Source organism: Notolepis coatsorum, assembly GCF_963971535.1.
Source record: "Notolepis coatsorum genome assembly, chromosome: 3".
NCBI classification, from domain to species: Eukaryota; Metazoa; Chordata; class Actinopteri; order Aulopiformes; family Paralepididae; genus Notolepis; species Notolepis coatsorum.
Genome location: NC_140167.1, coordinates 15073765 through 15096966, shown reverse-complemented (window position 1 = coordinate 15096966; position 23202 = coordinate 15073765). Strand labels below are relative to the sequence as shown.

The 23202-nt window shown below is 42.1% G+C and overlaps 1 protein-coding gene across 6 annotated transcripts in view; it reads right to left on the bottom strand.

Moving 5' to 3' along the window:
- LOC311224526 (uncharacterized protein) overlaps positions 1-23202 on the bottom strand; it is a 49796-nt gene that overhangs the window by 11688 nt on the left and 14906 nt on the right. For 4 of the 6 annotated variants that reach the window (XM_084309548.1, XM_084309549.1, XM_084309551.1 and 1 more), the window contains 14 exons: positions 21702-21823; positions 20330-20413; positions 18167-18226; positions 16326-16496; positions 15122-15181; positions 13825-13995; positions 13051-13209; positions 12771-12914; positions 12098-12274; positions 10989-11150; positions 8758-8919; positions 5567-5728; positions 1911-1953; positions 1722-1812 (listed from right to left, as the gene is read on the bottom strand). In XM_084309548.1, the coding sequence (XP_084165674.1) occupies positions 1722-1812; positions 1911-1953; positions 5567-5728; positions 8758-8919; positions 10989-11150; positions 12098-12274; positions 12771-12914; positions 13051-13209; positions 13825-13995; positions 15122-15181; positions 16326-16496; positions 18167-18226; positions 20330-20413; positions 21702-21823 (1768 nt within the window). The remainder of the gene's footprint in view (positions 1-1721; positions 1813-1910; positions 1954-5566; positions 5729-8757; positions 8920-10988; positions 11151-12097; positions 12275-12770; positions 12915-13050; positions 13210-13824; positions 13996-15121; positions 15182-16325; positions 16497-18166; positions 18227-20329; positions 20414-21701; positions 21824-23202) is intronic. The other 2 variants (XM_084309552.1, XM_084309553.1) reach the window with 2 other exon arrangements.

Below are 23202 nucleotides of genomic sequence, written 5' to 3'. Positions count from 1 at the left end.
TCCATTCACATCCTGGTGTTCTCCTGGTGTTCTCCATTAGGCCTGTAGGTGGAGCTATGACAGCACACGTACAGTACACACACCGATGGTGTGTGATGTGTCCAAAAATGAATGGGCAAATGTGAGTGAAATGGTCGCACTGTATGCAGCTGTTTGTCTGCATTGCATCCCCCCCCCCCCCCAACTCAGATTTAGGGTTGATACAACCATCATAATAATATTGTTAATAATAACAATAACAATAATGATGTAGTAATGTAAAAATGATCATTAAAAAGACCTGATTATGAGAAGAAAAAAATTACGATGCATGGAATATTGTTGAGGCACACTAGTTACAACTATATTTCAAACAGGCACTCCATGTCAAAAAGGTTGCTGACCCCTGCATTAGACCATACTTTACTATGAATATGTGAATGAAAAAGTTTAACGTTGCTACACAATGAACAATACATATAACGTCACGGTGACCAATTGCAGCCACTCTTATTGTCTGGGACCAAATACGGCCACGCCCCACTCCCAGCAAAAAGTGGGAATCTCTAGAATGGGTTTGGGGCGGCGCTGTATACGGAAGTAGCTCTCAAGGTGACGATTAGACAACACTTTTTTGTTGTCAGTAGATGGCAGCATTGGTTTAAAATTAAAGGCTGAAAATGTTGAGAACTACAACACTGCATTTCCCAAGAGCGTTAGCACAGGTCGCAGGTCACTGGGATGGGTCTATATTCTCCGACGTGATCTGAACAGCGTTAAACTATTACTGCAACCTCGGTATAGCGACCGCGAATGGCCAACTAATTATCTTAACAAAAGTGCGCTGGTAGCATTACATATGTTGTCTAAAGGGGGACATATGGTACAATTTAAGATTCTAATGATAATCGGCATATAAAGGACAAGATAAAGCATCGTTAATTTGTAAGAAACCTCAATGAAAACGGCGCAGGGTGCTATTGTTATGAAAATGTGATAGAATCCTATAAAAATGTGGACGCACTTGGCCTACGTTCCGTTAGGACTTTGAATGGGCCCTAATAATGGCAATGTAGCAATAGAATTTAAAAAGTTATAGCCCTGCAAAGAAGGGGACTTTCTCCATAGACAAATAGCGCTGGCAATCTATGGTATATCATTAATTTAACCTTAGGCAACCAAAGTGTTAAGTCTTGTTTATTTATATTCTTGAAAAGTGCATGTGAACGCATTTTCTTTTCTTTTTTTATGTTCTGGCAACATATTTTGGCTAAATATGCCTCGCTTTATAAACGTGTATACAGAAACAATTCCGTTGCTTTTGTTGATAATATTAATTAATTTAATTGATAACAGTGCTGTAATTTCATTTTCTAATAAATATGCATGATCAAGTTCAACAACGTGTGCTTTTATTTTGATATTCCTTATTTCCACATTGAAATTACGCAATACATTAAGTGTGCGGTCGCCGAAGAAATTCCAAAATAAAATGGGGTCGTGGTATAAAAAAGTTTGAAAACCCCTGGCCTAGTCCATTGCCTTGGACCCATGAAATCTGTATTGCATATTAAATCTGTGGAAGACTGCAGCTTAACACTGTAGCACTATGTGTAGGTAGGTACTGTGGGTAGGTAGGTAGGTGACATGGGACAACCCTCTGTCCAGACGTCAGGATTCAACCCAGGAGTGTTCAAATAGACCCATTGATTTCAGGAGACTGTTCAAAATTGAGTACTCACTTAAATTCCGTTGGGTTGCATTGAATGGCACCAGTAAAGTATTTCACTGCGTCTTCATGTAGTCCACGAGCGGCAAACTGCATTCCAATATCTGGAAGGATTAAGGCAAGATAACAGAGCCAGGTTCAAATTAAATGTAAAATTATATCAATTGTGATAATAATCATAATGAAAATGTTATTCACTTACTAGTAAGTTCTTTACTTTTGACCAAATCCACACCCTCTTTTTTCTGTAAATATTGAATAGCGAGTTAGTGCAAAACACAGATTAGACTGAGCTAGTGCAAAACACAGACTAGAGTGAGTTAGTGCAAAACACAGATTAGAGTGAGCTAGTGCAAAACACAGATTAGAGTGAGCTAGTGCAAAACACAGATTAGAGTGAGCTAGTGCAAAACACAGATTAGAGTGAGCTAGTGCAAAACACAGATTAGAGTGAGTTAGTGCAAAACACAGATTAGAGTGAGCTAGTGCAAAACACAGATTAGAGTGAGTTAGTGCAAAACACAGATTAGAGTGAGTTAGTGTAAAACATAGATTAGAGTGAGTTAGTGTAAACAAAGATTAGGTTTAAGAGCAGGATTCATCGTCGAGGGAAAACTGCCAAATATATCAAGAGACATCTATGGAGTCGCCCCACCACCAATTAAAAAAATAAATAACAATAAACATTTGACTCTGTAGTTGATTGACTCGTTCAACTTGTATTTAAACACTTCCATCTACAGGTTGAAAACTATGGTTGAAAAAAAAGGTCTTGTATGGGCCTGTGACCTTTGACAACAGTGCGCACTCGCCAGTGTTGGGAAAGTTCACTTTCTACACAAACTAGTTCAGTTCACACATTTTAAAATGAACTAGTTCAGTTCATAGTTCATAATTAAAAATGTTGAACTAAAGTTCATGGTTTCAAAAATGGAACTAATTTATAGTTTATAGTTCTTTTTTCAATACGTTGCTGCGAGCTATTATTTGTCAAATTTATTGCCACAACCCATAATAGAACCACAGAATACTGGCATTTCCATAACGTTTTGCTGCCGCCCATTCAGTCCACACTAGTAGCAGCTGCAGCTTTCATCTCTACAGTATATTTTCAAAAACATGAGGAAAACCGTGCTGCTTGAATGGTCTTTATTAACTCTTTCAGTGCCACTCATGAGATTTCTCGGTTTTTTTTTATAGGTGGTTGCGTGCCACTCACGAGATTTCTCGGATTTTTTTTTTTTTTTTTTTTGCGATCTGAAAAATTATTGCATCACCCGAGCCTACCCGAGTATAGCCGAGGGGCGCCGACGATCACTGTGGAAAAAAGCGCCCCCTGTCGTCTCCCAGATGACATAAGTGATTTTGGAATGGACTCAATGAAAATGAATGGGGAAAAAAATCCGGTACTCCACATTTTCCAGTTCACTGACCCAGCCGGGGTTACTAGAGTTCATTCTGGAACCTCAGATCCCCGTTGATCATGGAGTTCTACAGTATCGCGTTGGATCCATACACTTATCGATTTTTTCGAATGGTGATCAGGAATTGGAATATACCAGTTGGATACCATCTGATGTCAGGTAAGGACTCTATGTTATCAGAGTAAGTTTGATGAAGTTATAAGCTGTTTTGTGAAATGTCCTCTTTCGGTTTCACTGTAAAAGTCCGTGAGGAAATCAACGGAGCGATTATCAGTGCGCGGCCGTAATGTGCTTGCGTGCACGTATAATATTGATCATCTAGCGTTTATTTGAAAACGATAAAAAGGCAGACGAATATCAACGTTGTGGAATATTCCACTAAAAGACGATTTTCATAGAATGCTCCAGAATGAGCTGGTTTTTATATCAAAACGGGGGCTTTTCTAACTGCTCTGAAACGGAAACGACGCGATAAAAAACCAATCTGCCTTCACAGCACTGACTGGAAAATAGTATTTGATAATGCGATGGGCAGATTAGACACATAGCCATAATTTAAAACATAGATTAGGCGATATTAACGTTAACATTGGCGCCGATGGTGGCATTCAAGCGGTAAAACGGAAAACCAGGCGTGGCACTGAAAGAGTTAATTAAGTATAATAATCTAAATATACTTAAAGTACCAAAAGTGAAAGTAGTCATTGTGCAAACATAAACATGTGCCGACAATCCCGACATAACTCTGTACTAACACAACACGAGGTAGGAACCAGGCTGAGGTATGAAACTAAGGTTGTACCTCAAAGTTCAATATTCAAAGTGCAAAACATTTACTGACTTTAACTAAAACTCTTTTAAATGCTCATACACCGACGTCGTAGAGTCTGACTCTGAGCGAGTGCAGAGCCAAGTGAGAGTGCAGCTGCTCTACTACCAGACTCCCCGAAGCCCCGCCCAGAGCGGTTGCCAGAATGGGTGGTTTTCCGCATTATTTTAAAGCCTGTTTACGGTGTGTTTTAACTGGGTTTTCGGCTGAAAGGCATATGAAATCTGGCACACTTTTGAACGGCGTTATAATATAGTGCTGAGAATGAACGCACTTTTGAACGCAGTTATACAGCGCTGAGAATGAACGTGTTCTCAATTACGTTCATCTAGCGGAAAAAACACCCGTTCAGTTCACGTTCGCCCAAAATACGAACGCGTTCACGAACGATCGTTCATTGAACGCGTTCAGGTACATCACTGGCACTCGCCCACCTGTTTACACAACACGCTGCGCCATGAATTGGGTGGCAAACGTTCACGGAGCCGCCAAAAAAAAGGGCTGAATTCCCGGCTCACCCGACAAAAATAGCTGGCAAACTGCAACGTTACATTTATTACCAGATATAAACTGATTTGTTTGATTAAACCGGTCTATCCAACACAATCTACCTCAGCGCAATTCCAAAGGTTAGCCTTCTGTAGTGTGGTAGTGAAAGGGTTAACCCTTTGTAGTGTGGTAGTGAAAGCGTTAACCCTTTGTAGTGTGGTAGTGAAAGGGTTAACCGTGTGTAGTGTGGTAGTGAAAGGGTTAACCTTCTGTAGTGTGGTAGTGAAAGGTTAACCTTCTGTAGTGTGGCAGTGAAGGGGTTAAGCTGCTTTAGTGTGGCAGTGAAAGGGTTGACCTGATGTAGTTTGGCAGTGAAAGGGTTAACGCTCTGTAGTGTTGGCAGTGAAGGGGTTAAGCTGCTGTAGTGTGGCAGTGAAAGGGTTAACCTAATGTAGTGGGAGTGAAAGGGTTAACCTTAGGGCGGCCAGGTGGCGCAGCGGTCTAAGCGTCTGCCCACCACCACAGAGACAGTGGGATAGAATCCAGCTGTGGTGCTTCCGGGTTGGCCGACCGTCCATACTAACACAATTGGCAGTGTTAGCGGGTGGGAAACCGGGCGAGGGTGGGTCCTGGTCGTTGTAAAACAGCGACTCCTACAGATCGGTCGGGGCACCTGCACAGCGAGGTCGGATCCTAGGGGAGGTAGTGTCCTCCACACGTTACACTCCCCCAGTGAGAGTCCGCGCTGCCAGGTGAAAAGAAGCGGTGGGCTGGGTACACGTGTCGGAGGAAGCATGCGATAGTCTCCGCCCTCCTGGACCGACGGTAGGGGGCAGAGCACGCAACAAACAGGTAGGGGATTGGGAATTGGCATAACGACTAACATTGGGATGGGAGAAAAACGGAAAAAGAAAAGGGGAAAAAAAAGAAGAGTATAAAGTATATATATATATAAAATAATAATAAAAGGGTTAACCTTCTGTAGTGTGGCAGTGAAAGGGTTAACCTTCTGTAGTGTGGCAGTGAAAGGGTTAACCTTCTGTAGTGTGGTAGTGAAAGGGTTAACCTTCTGTAGTGTGGTAGTGAAAGGGTTAATGTCCATATGGATATCAGCACCTCTTGAATGATGTTGGCCTCCCGTCTTTCTTTAACTGGAGGTCTGTCCTCCGTAACCTGCTTCAGCTCCTGCTTCACTAATGACAAACTCTTCTGTTTCCCATTTTTCTGTTTGAAGTTCTGCTCAAGTTTCTTCGTCTTGGCAGCAGAGGAAATAGAATCCTGTGGAGACAGGTCAGAGGTCAGAGACAGGTCAACTTGTAGACAGCTCTTTAGGTCTCTTTACCCTTCACACAAGTTGTATAGCTTCATGTTTTCAGCTGGTTCTCATAAACCATGTGCCCCCTGATGGATTTGGGTTTCCTCGCCTTTATTCAAATCAGTGTCAAGTCTCACCCTCTCAGCGCAATAGTAGGGAGGGCAAACGTTTTCCCGAAAACCTCTCTCTATATATATATATATATATATAATATATATATATATATACACACAATGGGGGAAATAAGTATTGAACACATCAGCATTTTGTCCCGTAAATGTATTTCCAATGTGGCCATTCAAGTGAAATTTTCACCAGACTTTGGTATTAACTCAGGGAATCCAGACAAAATCGAAACATTAAAGTCCATACATAAATAAAGTTATGTGTAATAAAGTGGAATGACATAGGAAAAAAGTATTGAACACACTAACTGAAATTAATTCAATACTTAGTGGAGAAGCCTTTGTTTGTAATGACAGCTCCAAGGATGCTTTCTGTATGATGTAACTAATCACCCGCAGTATTCAGGTGTGATTTTGGCCCATTCCTCTACACAGATTGTCTTTAAATCTTGAAGATTGCGGAGGGGCCTCTTGTGAATCTGGATCTTCAGATGCTTCCACAAATGTTCAATTGGGTTTAAGTCAGGTGATTGACTGGGCCATTCCAACAAGTTGATTTTCTTTCTCTGAAATCAACTGCAAGTTTCCTTTGCTGTATGCTTTGGATTGTTGTCATGGTGGAAGGTCCACCCACTTGTCATCCTCAGCATCCTGGTGGATGGCAGCAGGTGTATCTCAAGAATCTCTCTGTACATGCCTCCATTCATTGTTCCTTTAATGATATGAAGTCTGCCAGTACCAGGAGAGGAGAAGCAGCCCCACACCATGATACTTCCACCTCCAAACTTCACTGTTTGTAGTTTTATTCGGGTAATGTGCACTGCCATTTCTCCTCCAAACATGGTGTGTTGTGTGACAGCGAGAAAGTAACATTTTGGTCTCATCTGACCAGAGTACATGCTCCCAGTAATTCACTGGCTTGTCCAAATGTTGTTAGGCAAACTTTAAACAAGTTTCAACATGTCTTTTTTTCAGTAGTGGAGTCTTGCGGGCTGAGCGCACACAGAGGCCATGGCGGTGGAGTGCATTGCCTATGGTCCTTTCTATCACAGTTGTACCTGCTGCCTCCAAGTCTTTCTGGAGCTCTTTCCTAGTGGTCCATGGCTCTCTGGCTACTCTTCTAAGTATCCTTCTGACTCCCTGATCAGAAATGTTGCGAGGAGCACCTGTGCATGGCCGGTTGATGATGGAGTGATGTTGCTTCCACTTATGGATAATGTCCCCAATGGTGCTTACTGGAAGATTCTGAAGTTGTGAAATATGTCTTTAGCCAATTCTATTTTCATGATTTGCAACAATCTGTTTGTGAAGGTCTTGAGAGCTCTTTGCTTTTACCCATCATTTGATGTTTCTTGTGTGGCACCTTGGTAACAAAAAAAAACATTTTATAGCCCATCAATATATTCTAACCCAGTTGACATTATTAGCACAGATAGGAGGTAGAGTTGCCTCCTAATTCGTTTTGGTTTTCAGCTAGTTCCTTGCCTTTCCTTGCTGTGGTGTACTGCTTTTTCTTAGTGTGTCCAATACTTTTTTCCTGTTTCATTCCACTTTATTCCACATAACTTTATTTACATATGGACTTTAATGTTTAGATTTCTTGTCTGGATTTCTTGAGTTAATACAAACGTCTGGTGAAAATTTCGCTTGAATACGCTCATTGGAAATACATTTACTGAACAAAATGTTGATGTGTTCAATACTTATTTCCCCCATTGTGTATATATGCCTTTTGGTTAAAAACTCAAGAGTCCCAAATGGAAAGAATAATACAATATCACAGGGTTGTATTAGAGACTTGAAACGACATTTGGATTCCAAAACCTTGTTGTTGGCTCCTATTAACACTATTTGAAAAACTCAAAAGTAATGTCTCTTTCCAGAAATCCTGACCCTGTTACTCAGGACAATCCACAGACCTGGTTGTGAGCAGTTTCATGTAGGAACTATGTTCTACCAAACTACATGTGTATATATCAAGGTGTACTTAAACTTAAATGTTTCAATTCAACATATGTCCAATTGGGGTGCGTTTAACATCGATATTGTGGAATAATAGAATGATTCCCCAACTCTCTCATGTAAAGACATTCCCCTCCCCAGTGTCTATCCTGTGCCCCCCCCCTCCCCCATTTGACCTATCAAATGGGACCACCTCCCCCCCTTTTAACTATATAAGGCTCCTCCCGAGAACAATTCAGGGTCTTTTACCTGGGTGATTTCAGCTGATCACCTGGGGCGAAGCCCTCAGCAATTCTCTCTATGTATGTACTATATATATATCTATCTGTTTGGTTAATAAACCTTGTTATTATCCAAACCTCGGTTGACTGAGAACATTCTTCTTCAGGATATCCACGAATATCCCACAATATCCATCACCGTGCCAGATTTGATTTCTCAGAGCAAACATTTTGGAAACTTTTGGGACAGGCACCCCCCATTTTGTGGTAGTGAAAGCATTAACCTTCTGTGGTATGGTAGTGAAAGGGTTAACCTTCTGTGGTGTGGTAGTGAAAGGTTAACCTTCTGTAGTGTGGTAGTGAAAGGTTAACCTTCTGTAGTGTGGTAGTGAAAGGGTTACCCTGCTGTAGTGTGGCAGTGAAAGGGTTAACCTTATGTAGTGTGAAAGGGTTAATCTGCTGTAGTGTGCTGTGAGGGGGTTAACCTTCTGTAGTGTGGTAGTGAAAGGGTTAACCTTCTGTAGTGTGGTAGTGAAAGGTTAACATGCTGTAGTGTGGCAGTGAAGGGGTTAAGCTGCTGTAGTGTGGCAGTGAAGGGGTTAAGCTGCTGTAGTGTGGCAGTGAAAGGGTTAACCTGCTGTAGTGTGGCAGTGAAAGGGTTAATGTCCATATGGATATCAGCACCTCTTGAATGATGTTGGCCTCCCGTCTTTCTTTAACTGCAGGTCTGTCCTCCGTAACCTGCTTCAGCTCCTGCTTCACTAATGACAAACTCTTCTGTTTCCCATTTTTCTGTTTGAAGTTCTGCTCAAGTTTCTTCGTCTTGGCAACAGAGGAAATAGAATCCTGTGGAGACAGGTCAGAGGTCAGAGACGGGTCAGAGGTCAGAGACAGGTCAACTTGTAGACAGCTCTTTAGGTCTTTTTACCCTTCACACAAGTTGTATAGCTTCATGTTTTCAGCTGGTTCTCAAACCATGTGCCCCCTGATGGATTTGAGTTTCCTCGCCTTTATTATATATATATTTAAAAAATCTGTGGTAGAGCTAATATTCAAAAAGAAATTCTGCTGTAAAATGTACTTTGCACCGCCACTTTGGCCGCATTGAATTCCTAATAGGTGACGGCGCACCCATCGCCTTTTGGTTAAAAACTCAAAAGTCCCAAATGGAAAGAATGATACAATATCACAGGGTTGTATTAGAGACTTGAAACGACATTTGGATTCCAAAACCTTGTTGTTGGCTCCTATTAACACTATTTGAAAAAAATCAAAAGTAATGTCTCTTTGCAGAAATCCTGACCCCGTTACTCAGGACAATCCACAGACCTGGTTGTGAGCAGTTTCATGTAGGAACTATGTTCTACCAAACTACATGTGTATATATCAAGGTGTACTTAAACTTAAATGTTTCAATTCAACATATGTCCGATTGGGGTGCGTTTTTAACATCGATATCCATCACTGATCTCTAACAATGACGAGAAGGCCTATCGGGAGGAGGTTGATGAACTGGCACACTGGTGCCGGGATAACAGCCTACTCCTGAACATTGGTAAAACCAAAGAGCTAATCGTGGATTGTAGGAGAATACAGCAGGGGACACACACGCCACTGTGGATAAACGGGGCTATCGTGGACAGGGTGAGCAGTTTCAAGTACCTGGGAGTCCACATCACAGAGGACCTGACATTGTCTACACATGTGTGGCAGTGAAAGGGTTAACCTGCTGTAGTGTGGTAGTGAAAGGGTTAAGCTGCTGTAGTGTGGTAGTGAAAGGGCTAACCTGCTGTAGTGTGGTAGTGAAAGGGTTAAGCTGCTGTAGTGTGGTAGTGAAAGGGCTAACCTTCTGTAGTGTGGTAGTGAAAGGGTTAACCTGCTGTAGTGTGGCAGTGAAAGGGTTAACATTCTGTAGTGTGGTAGTCTGCTGTAGTGTGGTAGTGAAAGGGTTAACCTTATGTAGTGTTGGCAGTGAAGGGGTTAAGCTGCTGTAGTGTGGCAGTGAAAGGGTTAACCTGCCTACTCTTTTACACTGCCTATCAAATTCATGTGTCGGTTATTGCACTTTTTACTTCTTACTGATGACTATTTTTAAACTGAATCATTTTAAACTATTCTTATTATTTGCTATGCTCGCTCATGCCTGTATTTTCTATGTCCGTCGGTTATTGCACTTTTTAATTACTGAATAGAGAGCCTATTAGGATGCTAGATCCTAATGTGAAACACTATGCTTATGGCAGATCAATCAGCATGGATTGTCTGTAAACTTTAATACATGGCAGTTTGGTTTGTTAGAACAGACTGTAATCTTATGCTTATGGCAGATCAATCAGCATGGATTGTCTGTAAACTTTAATATATGGCAGTTTGGTTTGTTAGAACAGACTGTAATCTTCACTTGCTTATGGCAGATCAATCAGCATGGATTGTCTGTAAACTTTCACTTGCTTATGGCAGATCAATCAGCATGGATTGTCTGTAAACTTTCACTTGCTTATGGCAGATCAATCAGCATGGATTGTCTGTAAACTTTATGCATTGTTGTCACTTGCCATATCTTACTATGCTCGCTCATGCCTGTATTTTTTATGTCCGTTCTATTTTATAATTTTTATTTTATTTTATTTTTATTTTACTATTTTTAAACTGAATCATTTTAAACTATTTTTTACTATTTGTGTTACTGAAAACTGTAAGCGGAGAGCCTATTGGGATGCTAGATCCTAATGTGAAACACTGTGATTCTACCTGTCTATCTTTTTATGCTCGCTTATGCCTGTATTTTTTACTGTTGTGAAGCACTTTGAACTGCAACCTCTGTATGAAAAGTGCTATACAAATAAAGTTATTATTATTAAGTTATTATTATAGTGTGGCAGTGAAAGGGTTAATGTCCATATGGATATCAGCACCTCTTGAATGATGTTGGCCTCCCGTCTTTCTTTAACTGCAGGTCTGTCCTCCGTAACCTGCTTCAGCTCCTGCTTCACTAATGACAAACTCTTATGTTTCCCATTTTTCGGTTTGAAGTTCTGCTCAAGTTTCTTCGTCTTGGCAACAGAGGAAATAGAATCCTGTGGAGACAGGTCAGAGACGGGTCACAGGTCAGAGACAGGTCAACTTGTAGACAGCTCTTTAGGTCTTTTTACCCTTCACACAAGTTGTATAGCTTCATGTTTTCAGCTGGTTCTCATAAACCATGTGCCCCCTGATGGATTTGGGTTTCCTCGCCTTTATTCAAATCAGTTTCAAGTCTTGTGGCAGATCTCACCCCCCCTCTCATGGATATGTGAAGGAAGGGAGATACTATTGCCACGAAAGGAGTAGAGACAATTAGGTAGCTGATAGTACTGATCGAACAAACCTGCGCATCATTGGGTCACCCACATCTCACGTGCACACACACTACAAAGCCACTAGGTTAGTTAGGAGTAGGTTGAGCGGAGGTGAGGTTGTTGTTTTTTTTTTTTTTTTTTTTTTAAAGAGAGAGAGAGAGAGAGAGAGAGAGAGAGAGAGAGAGAGAGAGAGAGAGAGAGAGAGAGAGAGAGAGAGAGAGAGAGAGAGAGAGAGAGAGAGAGAGATTGAGTTATTCAGAGTTGTGTAAGGTGAGAGGTAGTGAGAGGAGAGGTGAAGGCGAGTAGGTGTTCTTTGTGTACTGGACCCTGGACTGGCTGAGAAACCCCCTTGTGTACTGACCCTGGACCGGACGACTACCTGAGTATTGAACAAGTATTTTTCTTTGTATCTACATTTTACACTTATTACTGTATATTTCTGTATATTTTAGAATGCATCAAAATGTATATCCTGGACCGTATTTTATTCTTTATTCTTATTCGTGACTTTTGTTTTTGACTACCTAAATGTTTACCGTTTACTGTGAGCGATCTGTAGTGCTGAATATCCCTCGGGATAAATACAGTATTTCTATTCTATGTGCGCCATCATTGTGACATCACATGAAAACATAGGATGAAAGTTACCGGTTGTAGCAAAAAATAAAACAAAGGTCTACACAAACCGGAAGCTTTCTGTCCAGTTCCCTCTTCACCTGGCCATCAGTAGCATCAGCATCATCCACGTGGCTCTCTTCGTGTCGGATCGCTCCGGCAACATTACATTCTTCAGCTTCTTCGCCAACATCAAAAATAGTCCCTCCCTGATGTCCGGAAGATTTGGACTTCCCCGATTCCATCTCCTTAAGACACAGAAATATATTAGCATATATATATATATATATATAGTGTACATACAATGGCGAAACTTTAGTTTGAGAAGTGGGGGGGGGACACAATTGATCTTTATTTTATAAAATATAGATTTTATAAATAATTATGCAATTATTATGGGGTGGGAAATATGTGCGTGCGATTGGTTTTTCCGTGCATGTGAAGAACGCACGCGCGTGAAGCTCAAAATCATATCCACGACTATTTCCATTTAACCATACTTTTTTTTTTCATTAGCCACACACTCCTCTCGACATGTCATTGCACAAACATCACAGAAAAATCATGCATAACCATATACAATTCTTTTTATACAATACGTTTTGAGACTGTAAAAAGTGAGAGGGACAAAAACAAGATTTTGAAAGGTGAGGGGGGCATGTCCCCCCCTGTATACATAATATACAGTGACATGGCAACACTTTCAGATGATCAAACGATCTTCCTCATGGATCTCAAAAGCACCTTGTCTAAGACGTGGTTCCCGTTCGGCCGCTTCTCGACGACCTCTGACCTCTCCTCCGGAACCGGAGGCCTTTTCTCTTCAGGCTGAACCGATACCTTATTTTTTCTCCTCTTCTCCGCCTTGACATAGTGGTTTTTTTGAGACTGTAAAAAGTGAGAGGGACAAAAACAAGATTTTGAAAGGTGAGGGGGGCATGTCCCCCCCTGTATACATAATATACAGTGACATGGCAACACTTTCAGATGATCAAACGATCTTCCTCATGGATCTCAAAAGCACCTTGTCTAAGACGTGGTTCCCGTTCGGCCGCTTCTCGACGACCTCTGACCTCTCCTCCGGAACCGGAGGCCTTTTCTCTTCAGGCTGAACCGATGCCTTATTTTTTCTCCTCTTCTCCGCCTTGACATAGGCGTTTAGAATAAACTTTAGAGTTACTCCCTTCACGGTAAGAGAGGCGGCGGTGGAAGAAGAAAAGAAACAAAGAGAACTATTAATAATTACAGGGTTCCCACAGACATTGCAAAATAAAATTCAAGGACTTTTAAGTACCGTACTTTTCCAAGCACTATTTTTCATTTTCAAGGATGTCACTCGAAAGATACAATTCACTTTTAAATGCTGTTTTTTAAGCATCTTCTTGGCCTGCTTGCCAGCTAGAGCATCACGCGATGAAATGAGGAAAAGCAGTTGGAGTGCGCAAGACACAGACTAGTTTATTAAAACAGAACAAAAAAAACTATTTCTTGATTCAGAACAATTTGATCATGGATGAACAAAACATTCAATGAGAATGGTTGATTTGAATTCCAAGGACTTTTTAAGCACCTTGTTAAAAAATGTGCTGTTTTCAAGGAATTCCAGGCATTGACTTTTTTTTGTAAAAAATCAAGCACTTTAAGGACCTTGTGCGAACCCTGTAATAAAATCCTACAGAGACTAGATTAAAACAGGGCAGTTTTTGAGATTAGGTGTTTGTGCCGCTTCTGGCGTTCAGTAAACATAATGTGGCTACACAATGTTAAGTGGCACACACATACACACACATACACACACCTGTGGGTCCCCCCCGTCTCCTTCCTTATTCGGCTCCATAATATCATCACCATCATTGTTTTCCTTCAGGGCAGAGGCCCCGGCTTCGCTTGGGAACGCAGCATTGCTGCTCGTTTCAGCGATATTCTCTTTCTGGTTTTCTGAAGATTTAAACTCCTCTGGTTCCTCATCCTTACGACACAAGAGAAATCCAATAGTTCACACGGTGACAAGATCAGACTACTGATGGACAGACTCTGAATTATCACAAAAGCATACACACACAAAGCACCATAAGTCTTACACACCACACATATTACACACTGCTGCTATTTACATTATAGAATATATATATATATACTGTACATATATATATGTATTTCTTTTCATCCACTTTTTTTTTACCTTGTATTGTATAGTTTGTATATATTGTTGTCTACAAATCTACTACGTTTGAGGAGCCGGGAAAAACAAGCATCTCACGTTTTTCTGAATGCATCTACATTTAAAACGGCTGAGACAATTAAAGAATCTGGATATACGGGGACAGCTGCACAAGCCAGTGTGATTGTCACAGTAATTTTTTTTAGCCACTTTTTCTCCTTATTTTCAATTTTTCTCCCATCCCAATTTCGCCTCGCCAATTCTCCCTTCAATTCTTCCCTCCACCGTCTTGAACGTTGCTAGACTATGCCTCCCACTGGTCGGCTGCAGTGAGGACCAAGCCTTGCATCACGTGTCCCCTCCGGTACACGAGGAGGCAGCTGTCGCATCTTTTCACCTGAACAGCGCAATCTCTCAGTGGCGAGGAGTAACGCGTGGGAGGCTCACGCTGCCCCCGATACTTCCTGATTCTGCTGTACAGGCGCACCAACCGACCTGTAGGAGTCGCTGTCCACAACGTCCAATCCCCACCCACCGGCTTTCCCACCCTGTAACACTGCCAATTGCGTTAGTATGACGACTGGCCAAGCCGGTAGCAATGCAGAGAGCTGGGCTCGATACCAGCATCTCCTGCGTTAGTGGCGAGCGCCTTGCCCACTGCGCCACTCAGCCGCCTTTGTCACAGTAATTTCCAGGTGAATCTGAATATATGGAGACAGCTGAACAAGCCAGTGTGATTGTCACGGTACTTTCCAGGTGAATCTGAATATATAGGGACAGCTGAACAAGCCAGTGTGATTGTCACGGTACTTTCCAGGTGAATCTGAATATATAGGGACAGCTGAACAAGGCAGTGCGGTCACGGTACTTTCCAGGTGAATCTGAATATATGGGGACAGCTGAACAAGGCAGTGCGATTGTCACGGTACTTTACAGATGAATCGCTGTCTTTGGTCGCGCTCTCCTTCTCAAGGCGTTTCCTTTCTTTTTTCCGCTGTAAGAGATGGAGAGAGAAAAGAAGCGGTCAAGAGGGGAACGCCCAACAATTAGCAGGAAGGATACTACAGGAAGGGGCGGGGATAAAATGTGAAATAATATTATTGTTTTTCTTTCCCATTCACATCTATGTTAAAAGTATTTTTCTATTTATTTATGTGTATTGCAGAGATGTTTGTTGTTGACCTCCTTGGATGTGTGAGATCAGACTTGTTTTTCACATGTGTATATAATGTAAATATCTCTAGATGACAGCATACATCTACTCTGACACTCAGGCTTTATGATTAATACGAGACAGCTTCCATGTAGTGTGGGTTAGACTCTCCAGACAGAGACAGGCAGGGTGTGTGAGAGATAGAGCCAAGGTCACCATCGAGGAGCAGGCCGCTGGTAGGGGAGATTTGGGTCAGAGGTGTCAACACTGTTGCTATAGTAACAGTTAAGAGGGAGAGAGAGAGAGAGAGAGCCATTGCTATGGATAACAGCCGTTGCTAGGGAAATACTCCATAGCTGGGGGTTCTTCCGGGTTGAGTCAGACTAGGACGCGAAGCTGACACGTAGGGACGTTGAGAGAGACAGCAGCGATCCCCTTTCACCCTCCGATAGCCGGAGGGTGGGGTAAGGGGGAATACCACGAGATCGCTAGCCTCGGCTATCAGGGAAGGCTTTTGGCTAACCACTAGGCCTCAACCATCTTCGAACTGATAGCAGGAGAGACCGGTAGATTTAAGGAATTCAATAGACCGTCAGCTAGAGCATCACACGCGATGAAATGAGGAAAAGCAGTTGGAGTGCACAAGACAGACTAGTTTATTAAAACAGAACAAAAAAACGATTTCTTGATTCAGAACAATTTGATCATGGATGAACAAAACATTCAATGAGAATGGTTGATTTGAATTCCAAGGACTTTTTAAGCACCTTGTTAAAAAATGGGCTGTTTGAGGAATTCCAGGCATTGACTTTTTTTTGTAAAAAATCAAGCACTTTAAGGACCTTGTGCGAACCCTGTAATCAAATCCTAGAGACTAGATTAAAACAGGGCAGTTTTTGAGATTAGGTGTTTGTGCCGCTTCTGGCGTTCAGTAAACATAATGTGGCTACACAATGTTAAGTGGCACACACATACACACACGCACCTGTGGTTCCCCCCCGTCTCCTTCCTTATTCGGCTCCATAATATCATCACCATCATTGTTTTCCTTCAGGGCAGAGGCCCCGGCTTCGCTTGGGAACGCAGCATTGCTGCTCGTTTCAGCTATATTCTCTTTCTGGTTTTCTGAAGATTCAAACTCCTCTGGTTCCTCATCCTTACGACACAAGAGAAATCCAATAGTTCACACGGTGACAAGATCAGACTACTGATGGACAGACTCTGAATTATCACAAAAGCATACACACACAAAGCACTTTAAGTCTTACACACCACACATATTACACACTGCTGCTATTTACATTATAGAATATATATATATACTGGCGGCTACGTGGCGTAGTGGGCAAGGCGCTCGCCACGGATGCTGGAGACGCTGGGCTCGCCTGTTCGAGCCCAGCGCTCCACATTGCTTTCAGTTTAGCTGGTCGTTCATACTAATACACATTGGCCGTATTAGGGGGTGGGAAACTGATGGGTGGGGATCGGGCGTTGTGGACAGCGACTCCTACAGGTCGGTTGGTGCGCCTGCGCAGTAGAATCAGGAAGTGTCGGGGGCAGCGTGAGCCTCCCACGCGTTACTCCTCGCCACTGAGAGATCGAGCTGCGCAGGTGAAAAGATGCAACTGCTGTTACCTCAAGTACCGGAGGGGACTTGTGCTATGTATGACTTGGAGCCGGCTTGTGGGAGGCAAGAAACAGCGTTCGTGACAGGGGAGGGTTGAATTGGATGATACGAAAATTGGGATGAGAGAAAATATAGAAAAATGGGAGAAAGTGGATAAAAAAAAGAATATATATATATACATATATATATGTATTTCTTTTCATCCACTGTTTTTTTTTTACCTTGTATTGTATAGTTTGTATATATTGTTGTCTACAAATCTACTACGTTTGAGGAGCCGGGAAAAACAAGCATCTCACGTTTTTCTGAATGGATCTACATTTAAAACGGCTGAGACAATTAAAGAATCTGGATATACGGGGACAGCTGCACAAGCCAGTGTGATTGTCACAGTAATTTATTTTTTGTATCCACTTTTTCGCCTTATTTTCTATTTTTCTCCCATCCCAATTTTGCCTCTCCAATTCTCCCTTCAATTCTTCCCTCCCCTGTCTTGAACGTTGCTAGACTATGCCTCCCACTGGTCGGCTGCAGTGAGGACCAAGCCTTGCATCACGTGTCCCCTCCGGTACACGAGGAGGCAGCTGTCGCATCTTTTCACCTGAACCGCGCAATCTCTCAGTGGCGAGGAGTAACGCGTGGGAGGCTCATGCTGCCCCCGATACTTCCTGATTCTGCTGTACAGGCGCACCAACCGACTTGTAGGAGTCGCTGTCCACAACGTCCAATCCCCACCCACCGGCTTTCCCACCCTGTAACACTGCCAATTGCGTTAGTATGACAACTGGCCAAGCCGGTAGCAACGCCGAGAGCTGGGCTCGATACCAGCATATCCTGCATTGGTGGCGAGCGCCTTGCCCACTGCGCCACTCAGCCGCCTTGGTCATAGTAATTTCCAGGTGAATCTGAATATATGGGGACAGCTGAACAAGCCAGTGTGATTGTCACGGTACTTTACAGGTGAATCTGAATATATAGGGACAGCTGAACAAGCCAGTGTGATTGTCACGGTACTTTCCAGGTGAATCTGAATATATAGGGACAGCTGAACAAGCCAGTGTGATTGTCACGGTACTTTACAGGTGAATCTGAATATATAGGGACAGCTGAACAAGGCAGTGCGGTCACGGTACTTTCCAGGTGAATCTGAATATATGGGGACAGCTGAACAAGGCAGTGTGATTGTCACGGTACTTTACAGATGAATCGCTGTCTATGGTCGTGCTCTCCTTCTCAAGGCGTTTCCTTTCTTTTTTCCGCTGTAAGAGATGGAGAGAGAAAAGAAGCGGTCAAGAGGGGAACGCCCAACAATTAGCAGGAAGGATATTACAGGAAGGGGCGGGGATAAAATGTGAAATAATATTATTGTTTTTCTTTTCCATTCACATCTATGTTAACCCTTTATCTGCCAGGGATTATTCTGATCATATACCCCTATCTGCCACTGTTGAAAGTCTATGGAGATGTTCCCCTTCTTTGCAGGGCTATAACTTTTTAAATTGTATTGCTAAATTGACATTACTATGGCCCATTCAACGTCAAGTATCTATCGTTTAGGATGTAGCAACGTTCTACTTTTTCATTCACATATTCATACTAAAATATGGTCTAAAGTATAAATATGTTTTTATTGTTTTCTGCAGCATTCTGCAGAACGTGATTTATAGCCATAAATGCATTATATTGATGATCAAATACAGTTTGATAGCGATCGGCGCCAGATAAAAAATGTCAAATGTACGTGCTTCTAGAAGTTACTACTCATCTGATGTTGACCGGATGGGGGGGGGGGTCGTTTATAATTCCGTGGCCAACGTTAGATGATTCATGTAGTGTGGGTGATATGATCATCAGAGCAGTTTGTATCGAACACGGTAATAATAAACGCTGAAACTTACGCCAGTCTCCTCGGGCCGTTGGGCGATCAGCTTGGAGTAGAAAGTTTGCTATTATGGGATGTTGATCTAGATGAACTATTTCCAGGTTGTATAATACTATATACGTCCAAATAACGTTGTTTATTGAGTTAGGGCGAGCGATTGATTATCCAGTGTGTCGAGATGGAGCCCCGGGAGCTATAGCGAGTGGCCGGACCGAATTTGGATGAGCACCACTTTCTGTTTCCGGTTTGCTGTTTGGGCGATCCGCCGATCCGCCACCAGATGGCGCTCTTGAACCGTTGGAGAGTTGAGACGAGATCAACAGGAGATCTCAAGTCTCCGTGGGTGAAATATGATTGCCATCACAGATTTTTGAAATATTGATCTCAATGACGTGTTACGATGTCATTGGCAGATTACGCATGGCGGAGAATGAAGTGTTAACTCGTCCTTGGCGATTAAAAGGTTAAAAGTATTTTTCTATTTATTTATGTGTATTGCAGAGATGTTTGTTGTTGACCTCCTTGGATGTGTGAGATCCGACTTGTTTTTCATATGTGTATATAATGTAAATATCTCTAGATGACAGCATACATCTACTCTGACACTCAGGCTTTATGATTAATACCGAGACAGCTTCCATGTAGTGTGGGTTAGACTCTCCAGACAGAGACAGGCAGGGTGTGTGAGAGATAGAGCCAAGGTCACCAGAGAGAGAGCGAGAGCGAGAGCGAGAGCGAGAGCGAGAGAGAGAGAGAGAGAGAGAGAGAGAGACATTGCTATGGATAACAGCCGTTGCTAGGGAAATACACTCCATAGCTGGGGGTTCTTCCGGGTTGAGTCAGACTAGGACGCGAAGCTGACACGTAGGGACGTTGAGAGAGACAGCAGCGATCCCCTTTCACCCTCCGATAGCCGGAGGGTGGGGTAAGGGGGAATACCACGAGATCGCTAGCCTCGGCTATCAGGGAAGGCTTTTGGCTAACCACTAGGTCTCAACCATCTTCGAACTGATAGCAGGAGAGACCGGTAGATTTAAGGAATTCAATAGACCTTCAAAGACTTTTCAGAACTGTTTTCCATCTGGTACAGAAGCTATGTTTATGGAAATAAACATCAACATCAAGGAAAGGTATTACGTCTCCAGTGTGTCGTTTTCTTCTGAGTCGGATGCAGTAACAGGGTAGAGAGAGGGTATCAGTCAGTACGATGAGTAAGAGATAAACACAACGCAGACATCACAGGAAACAGAGAATACTGGCTGAGAACCCGATTATCAAACAGATGGGATGGGGTGGGAATGAGGGATAGGAATGGGGAATGAAAAAAATAAAAACGGGAAAATGTATAATGTTTGCAACTGTAATGTTTAATAAAAAAATGTCCTGCAATAAAGAAAGTTATAAAAAAAAAAATAATAATAAAGAGGGGAACGCCGCCGGACGCTGGAGCATTTATCGCACTCTGCTTCTGCAAACTGACCAGTTTCTTGAGCCTTTTATTTTCGGCTTTGTCCTTCAGCTTCTCCTCCTCCTCCACCAGCTCCTTCCCATGTTTCTCCGCCTCCTGTAAAACGCACAGCTTAGACGACGACCGGCGCTGCGGCTTCGTGATCAAAACTAATCAACTCACAGATGAATCACTCCCCATTATTTTTACTCTGTGGACCCTGTGTCTGTTAATAAAGGTCAATTTGATTTGATCCACCCTGCCAGGCTGCAGTACAGATATATATATATATATATGGCTGCAGTACAGATGTATGTATCTATATATATATATGACTGCAGTACAGATGTATGTATGTATATATATATATATATATATGGCTGCAGTACAGATGTATGGCTGCTGTACAGATGTATATATATGCATGCATGTATGTATATATATGTATGTATATATATATGGCTGCAGTACAGATATATGTATGTGTATATATATGTATATGATTAGGTATGCATGTATGGCTACAGTACAGAGGTTTATGATATTTTATAACCTTTGGTACAAGCATGGGTATCGAGGGAAAATGTAATTCTACACGGGCACTGGAAGGACAGCCATCTCCCCGACCTGCTGACATGGCTCAGTTAACTTGGAGAGAGCCGGTGTAGGTACCAGATCAGCTCGGGGTCCGTTCTTCAGTTGAATCACATAGCGACGTCATAGACGCTCATCACTCTGTACCTGAAGATCATTGGCTGTACATGGCCTCATAGTTTGTGTTAAACTAGCCCGACTTAAGTTAACACGGGCAAAGAAAGTCCCAGATTTGAGACAATGGCCCCAGGCCTTTCTGATAGCTTGCCAACGTTAGCTAGCATGCTAACATGATGATTGGCTGGTAGAGTTGGTATGGCGGTCTTGCCTTTTAATACTAATCTATTCCCGGCAACAGATTATAATAAGAAAAGGCAAAACACCACCATTTTCCAGCTCTAACGTTAGTTAGCTCACCCTTCTCCAGCCCCTCCCTTTGACCTTCCCTGTTATTTTTGCCTATCCTTTACAAATTCTCAAGAACTAAATATATTTTAATATAAGAAAGAAAAACTTAAAAAATATGCTGCAAGATATAATTTTTTGAAAGAAAAAACAAATGTTTGATGTTTACTCAAAACTGTACTCCTGAATTATTTTTTATCCTTTAAAGCTTTTTTTTAAATATGGATCAAGCGATTTATTTCCACCACACTATACAGCCAGTGATCTTTGATACAGCGTGAAAAAAGTCTATAAAGTTGCCATCATGTGACTCAAACTGAAAAACAAACCTTGAGCCGATTTGCCGGCCGAGCAGATCTGGTACCCACACCGGGAACAAATGGCATTGTGAAAAGACAAGCAGTACCTGCACAGTCAGCTGTCTTATTCGAGGGTGTGGATTTGGTGAATCGATTTCATCGGCACAAATAAGATCGTCTTCCAAGTGGTACTCGACAAGGTTCCTGAAATCTGAAGCAAAATCGACACCTGCAAAATACGACGCGTGTTAGTCAAGTAATAATAATCACAATAGTGAACTCTTTGTAAAGCACTTTTCAATACAAATTCTACAAAGTGCAATTTAACTGCCCGGGAGGAGTGGGAATCGAACCGGGAACCTTCCAATACCAGACAACTGCTCTACCTCCTGAGCCACTGTTGCCCCCATAAATCTCTGTGTCTATCCGTCGATTTTCTTGAGAACCGTTCAACCAATTGATTTCACATTTGACGGGTGCGACAAGCGGTTCTCCAGAAAGCGACATTACCGGGGGGCCAAGCACCCGGCCCGTTGTGAAGAGGCACTGCACTAGGAGGAATAATAACTCCTATCCGAGCTAGTAATACTGTTCCAGTTTTAATTATCACAGTGTTTGATTAATGGTAAATGCCGTCTCTAGACAGTTCAGCGTCAACCAAGTCTCCCAGACGCAGGCACGCAGGAGCAGCAGTGTGTGAAGATGTCTTACAATGTCTAGTACCACATCAGTCCAGTATTAGCTAACCTACACTGGCTTCCGGTAACATTTAGAATCGATTTCAAGGTCCTCCTCCTTATATACAAGGCACTAAATGGAACAGGAACAGGACCAAGCTACATTGCAAATTCTCTAGTCAACTATGTGCCTCCTAGAACATTGCGATCATCTACTACTGGTCTATTGAAGGTTCCAAACCACAGCCTAAAAGAGAATCGGGGATGCAGCCTTTGCAAACTATGCACCAAAGTTATGGAACACACTACCAATGGACATTAGGGAAGCTAGATCTCCATCTATTTTCAAAAATAAGCTAAAAACGTACCTCTTCACCATAGCTTTTTAATACACTCCACTGTTGATTGTACTGTAGCACAATTTTACTGTCCATTCTATTTTATTGCACTTCTATTTTACTTTCTATTGCACTGCTGCATCATTTTACTGTCTATTCTATTCTACTATTTTATTGCACTGCACTATTTTACTCTGTCTATTACAGGTTGAAAACTTGTCAGGTATTAAACTGTGTGGGTATCAAACAAGAAAGACTGTCAGGCTTTAAAACTGTGTAGGACCCAGGCCTAGAACTGCGCCCTGAGAGGGAGGTTCGAAGGGTCAAAGTGGGTATCAAACAGGAGGGAATACTGTCAGGTTTTAAACTGTGGATACCAAACAGAGACTTTCAACTGTTACAGTAATCCAGAACTATTTTATTGCACTGTACATTTTTTATTTTATATGTCTGCACTTTATGTGCACTGCACTATTTTATCTTACTCTTTATTATTGTATACCGGTATATATATATATATATATATATATATATATTTTTTTTTTTTTTTTTTTTTATTATTGCAAAACAAAATTGTTAAAAGTCAGTACTCA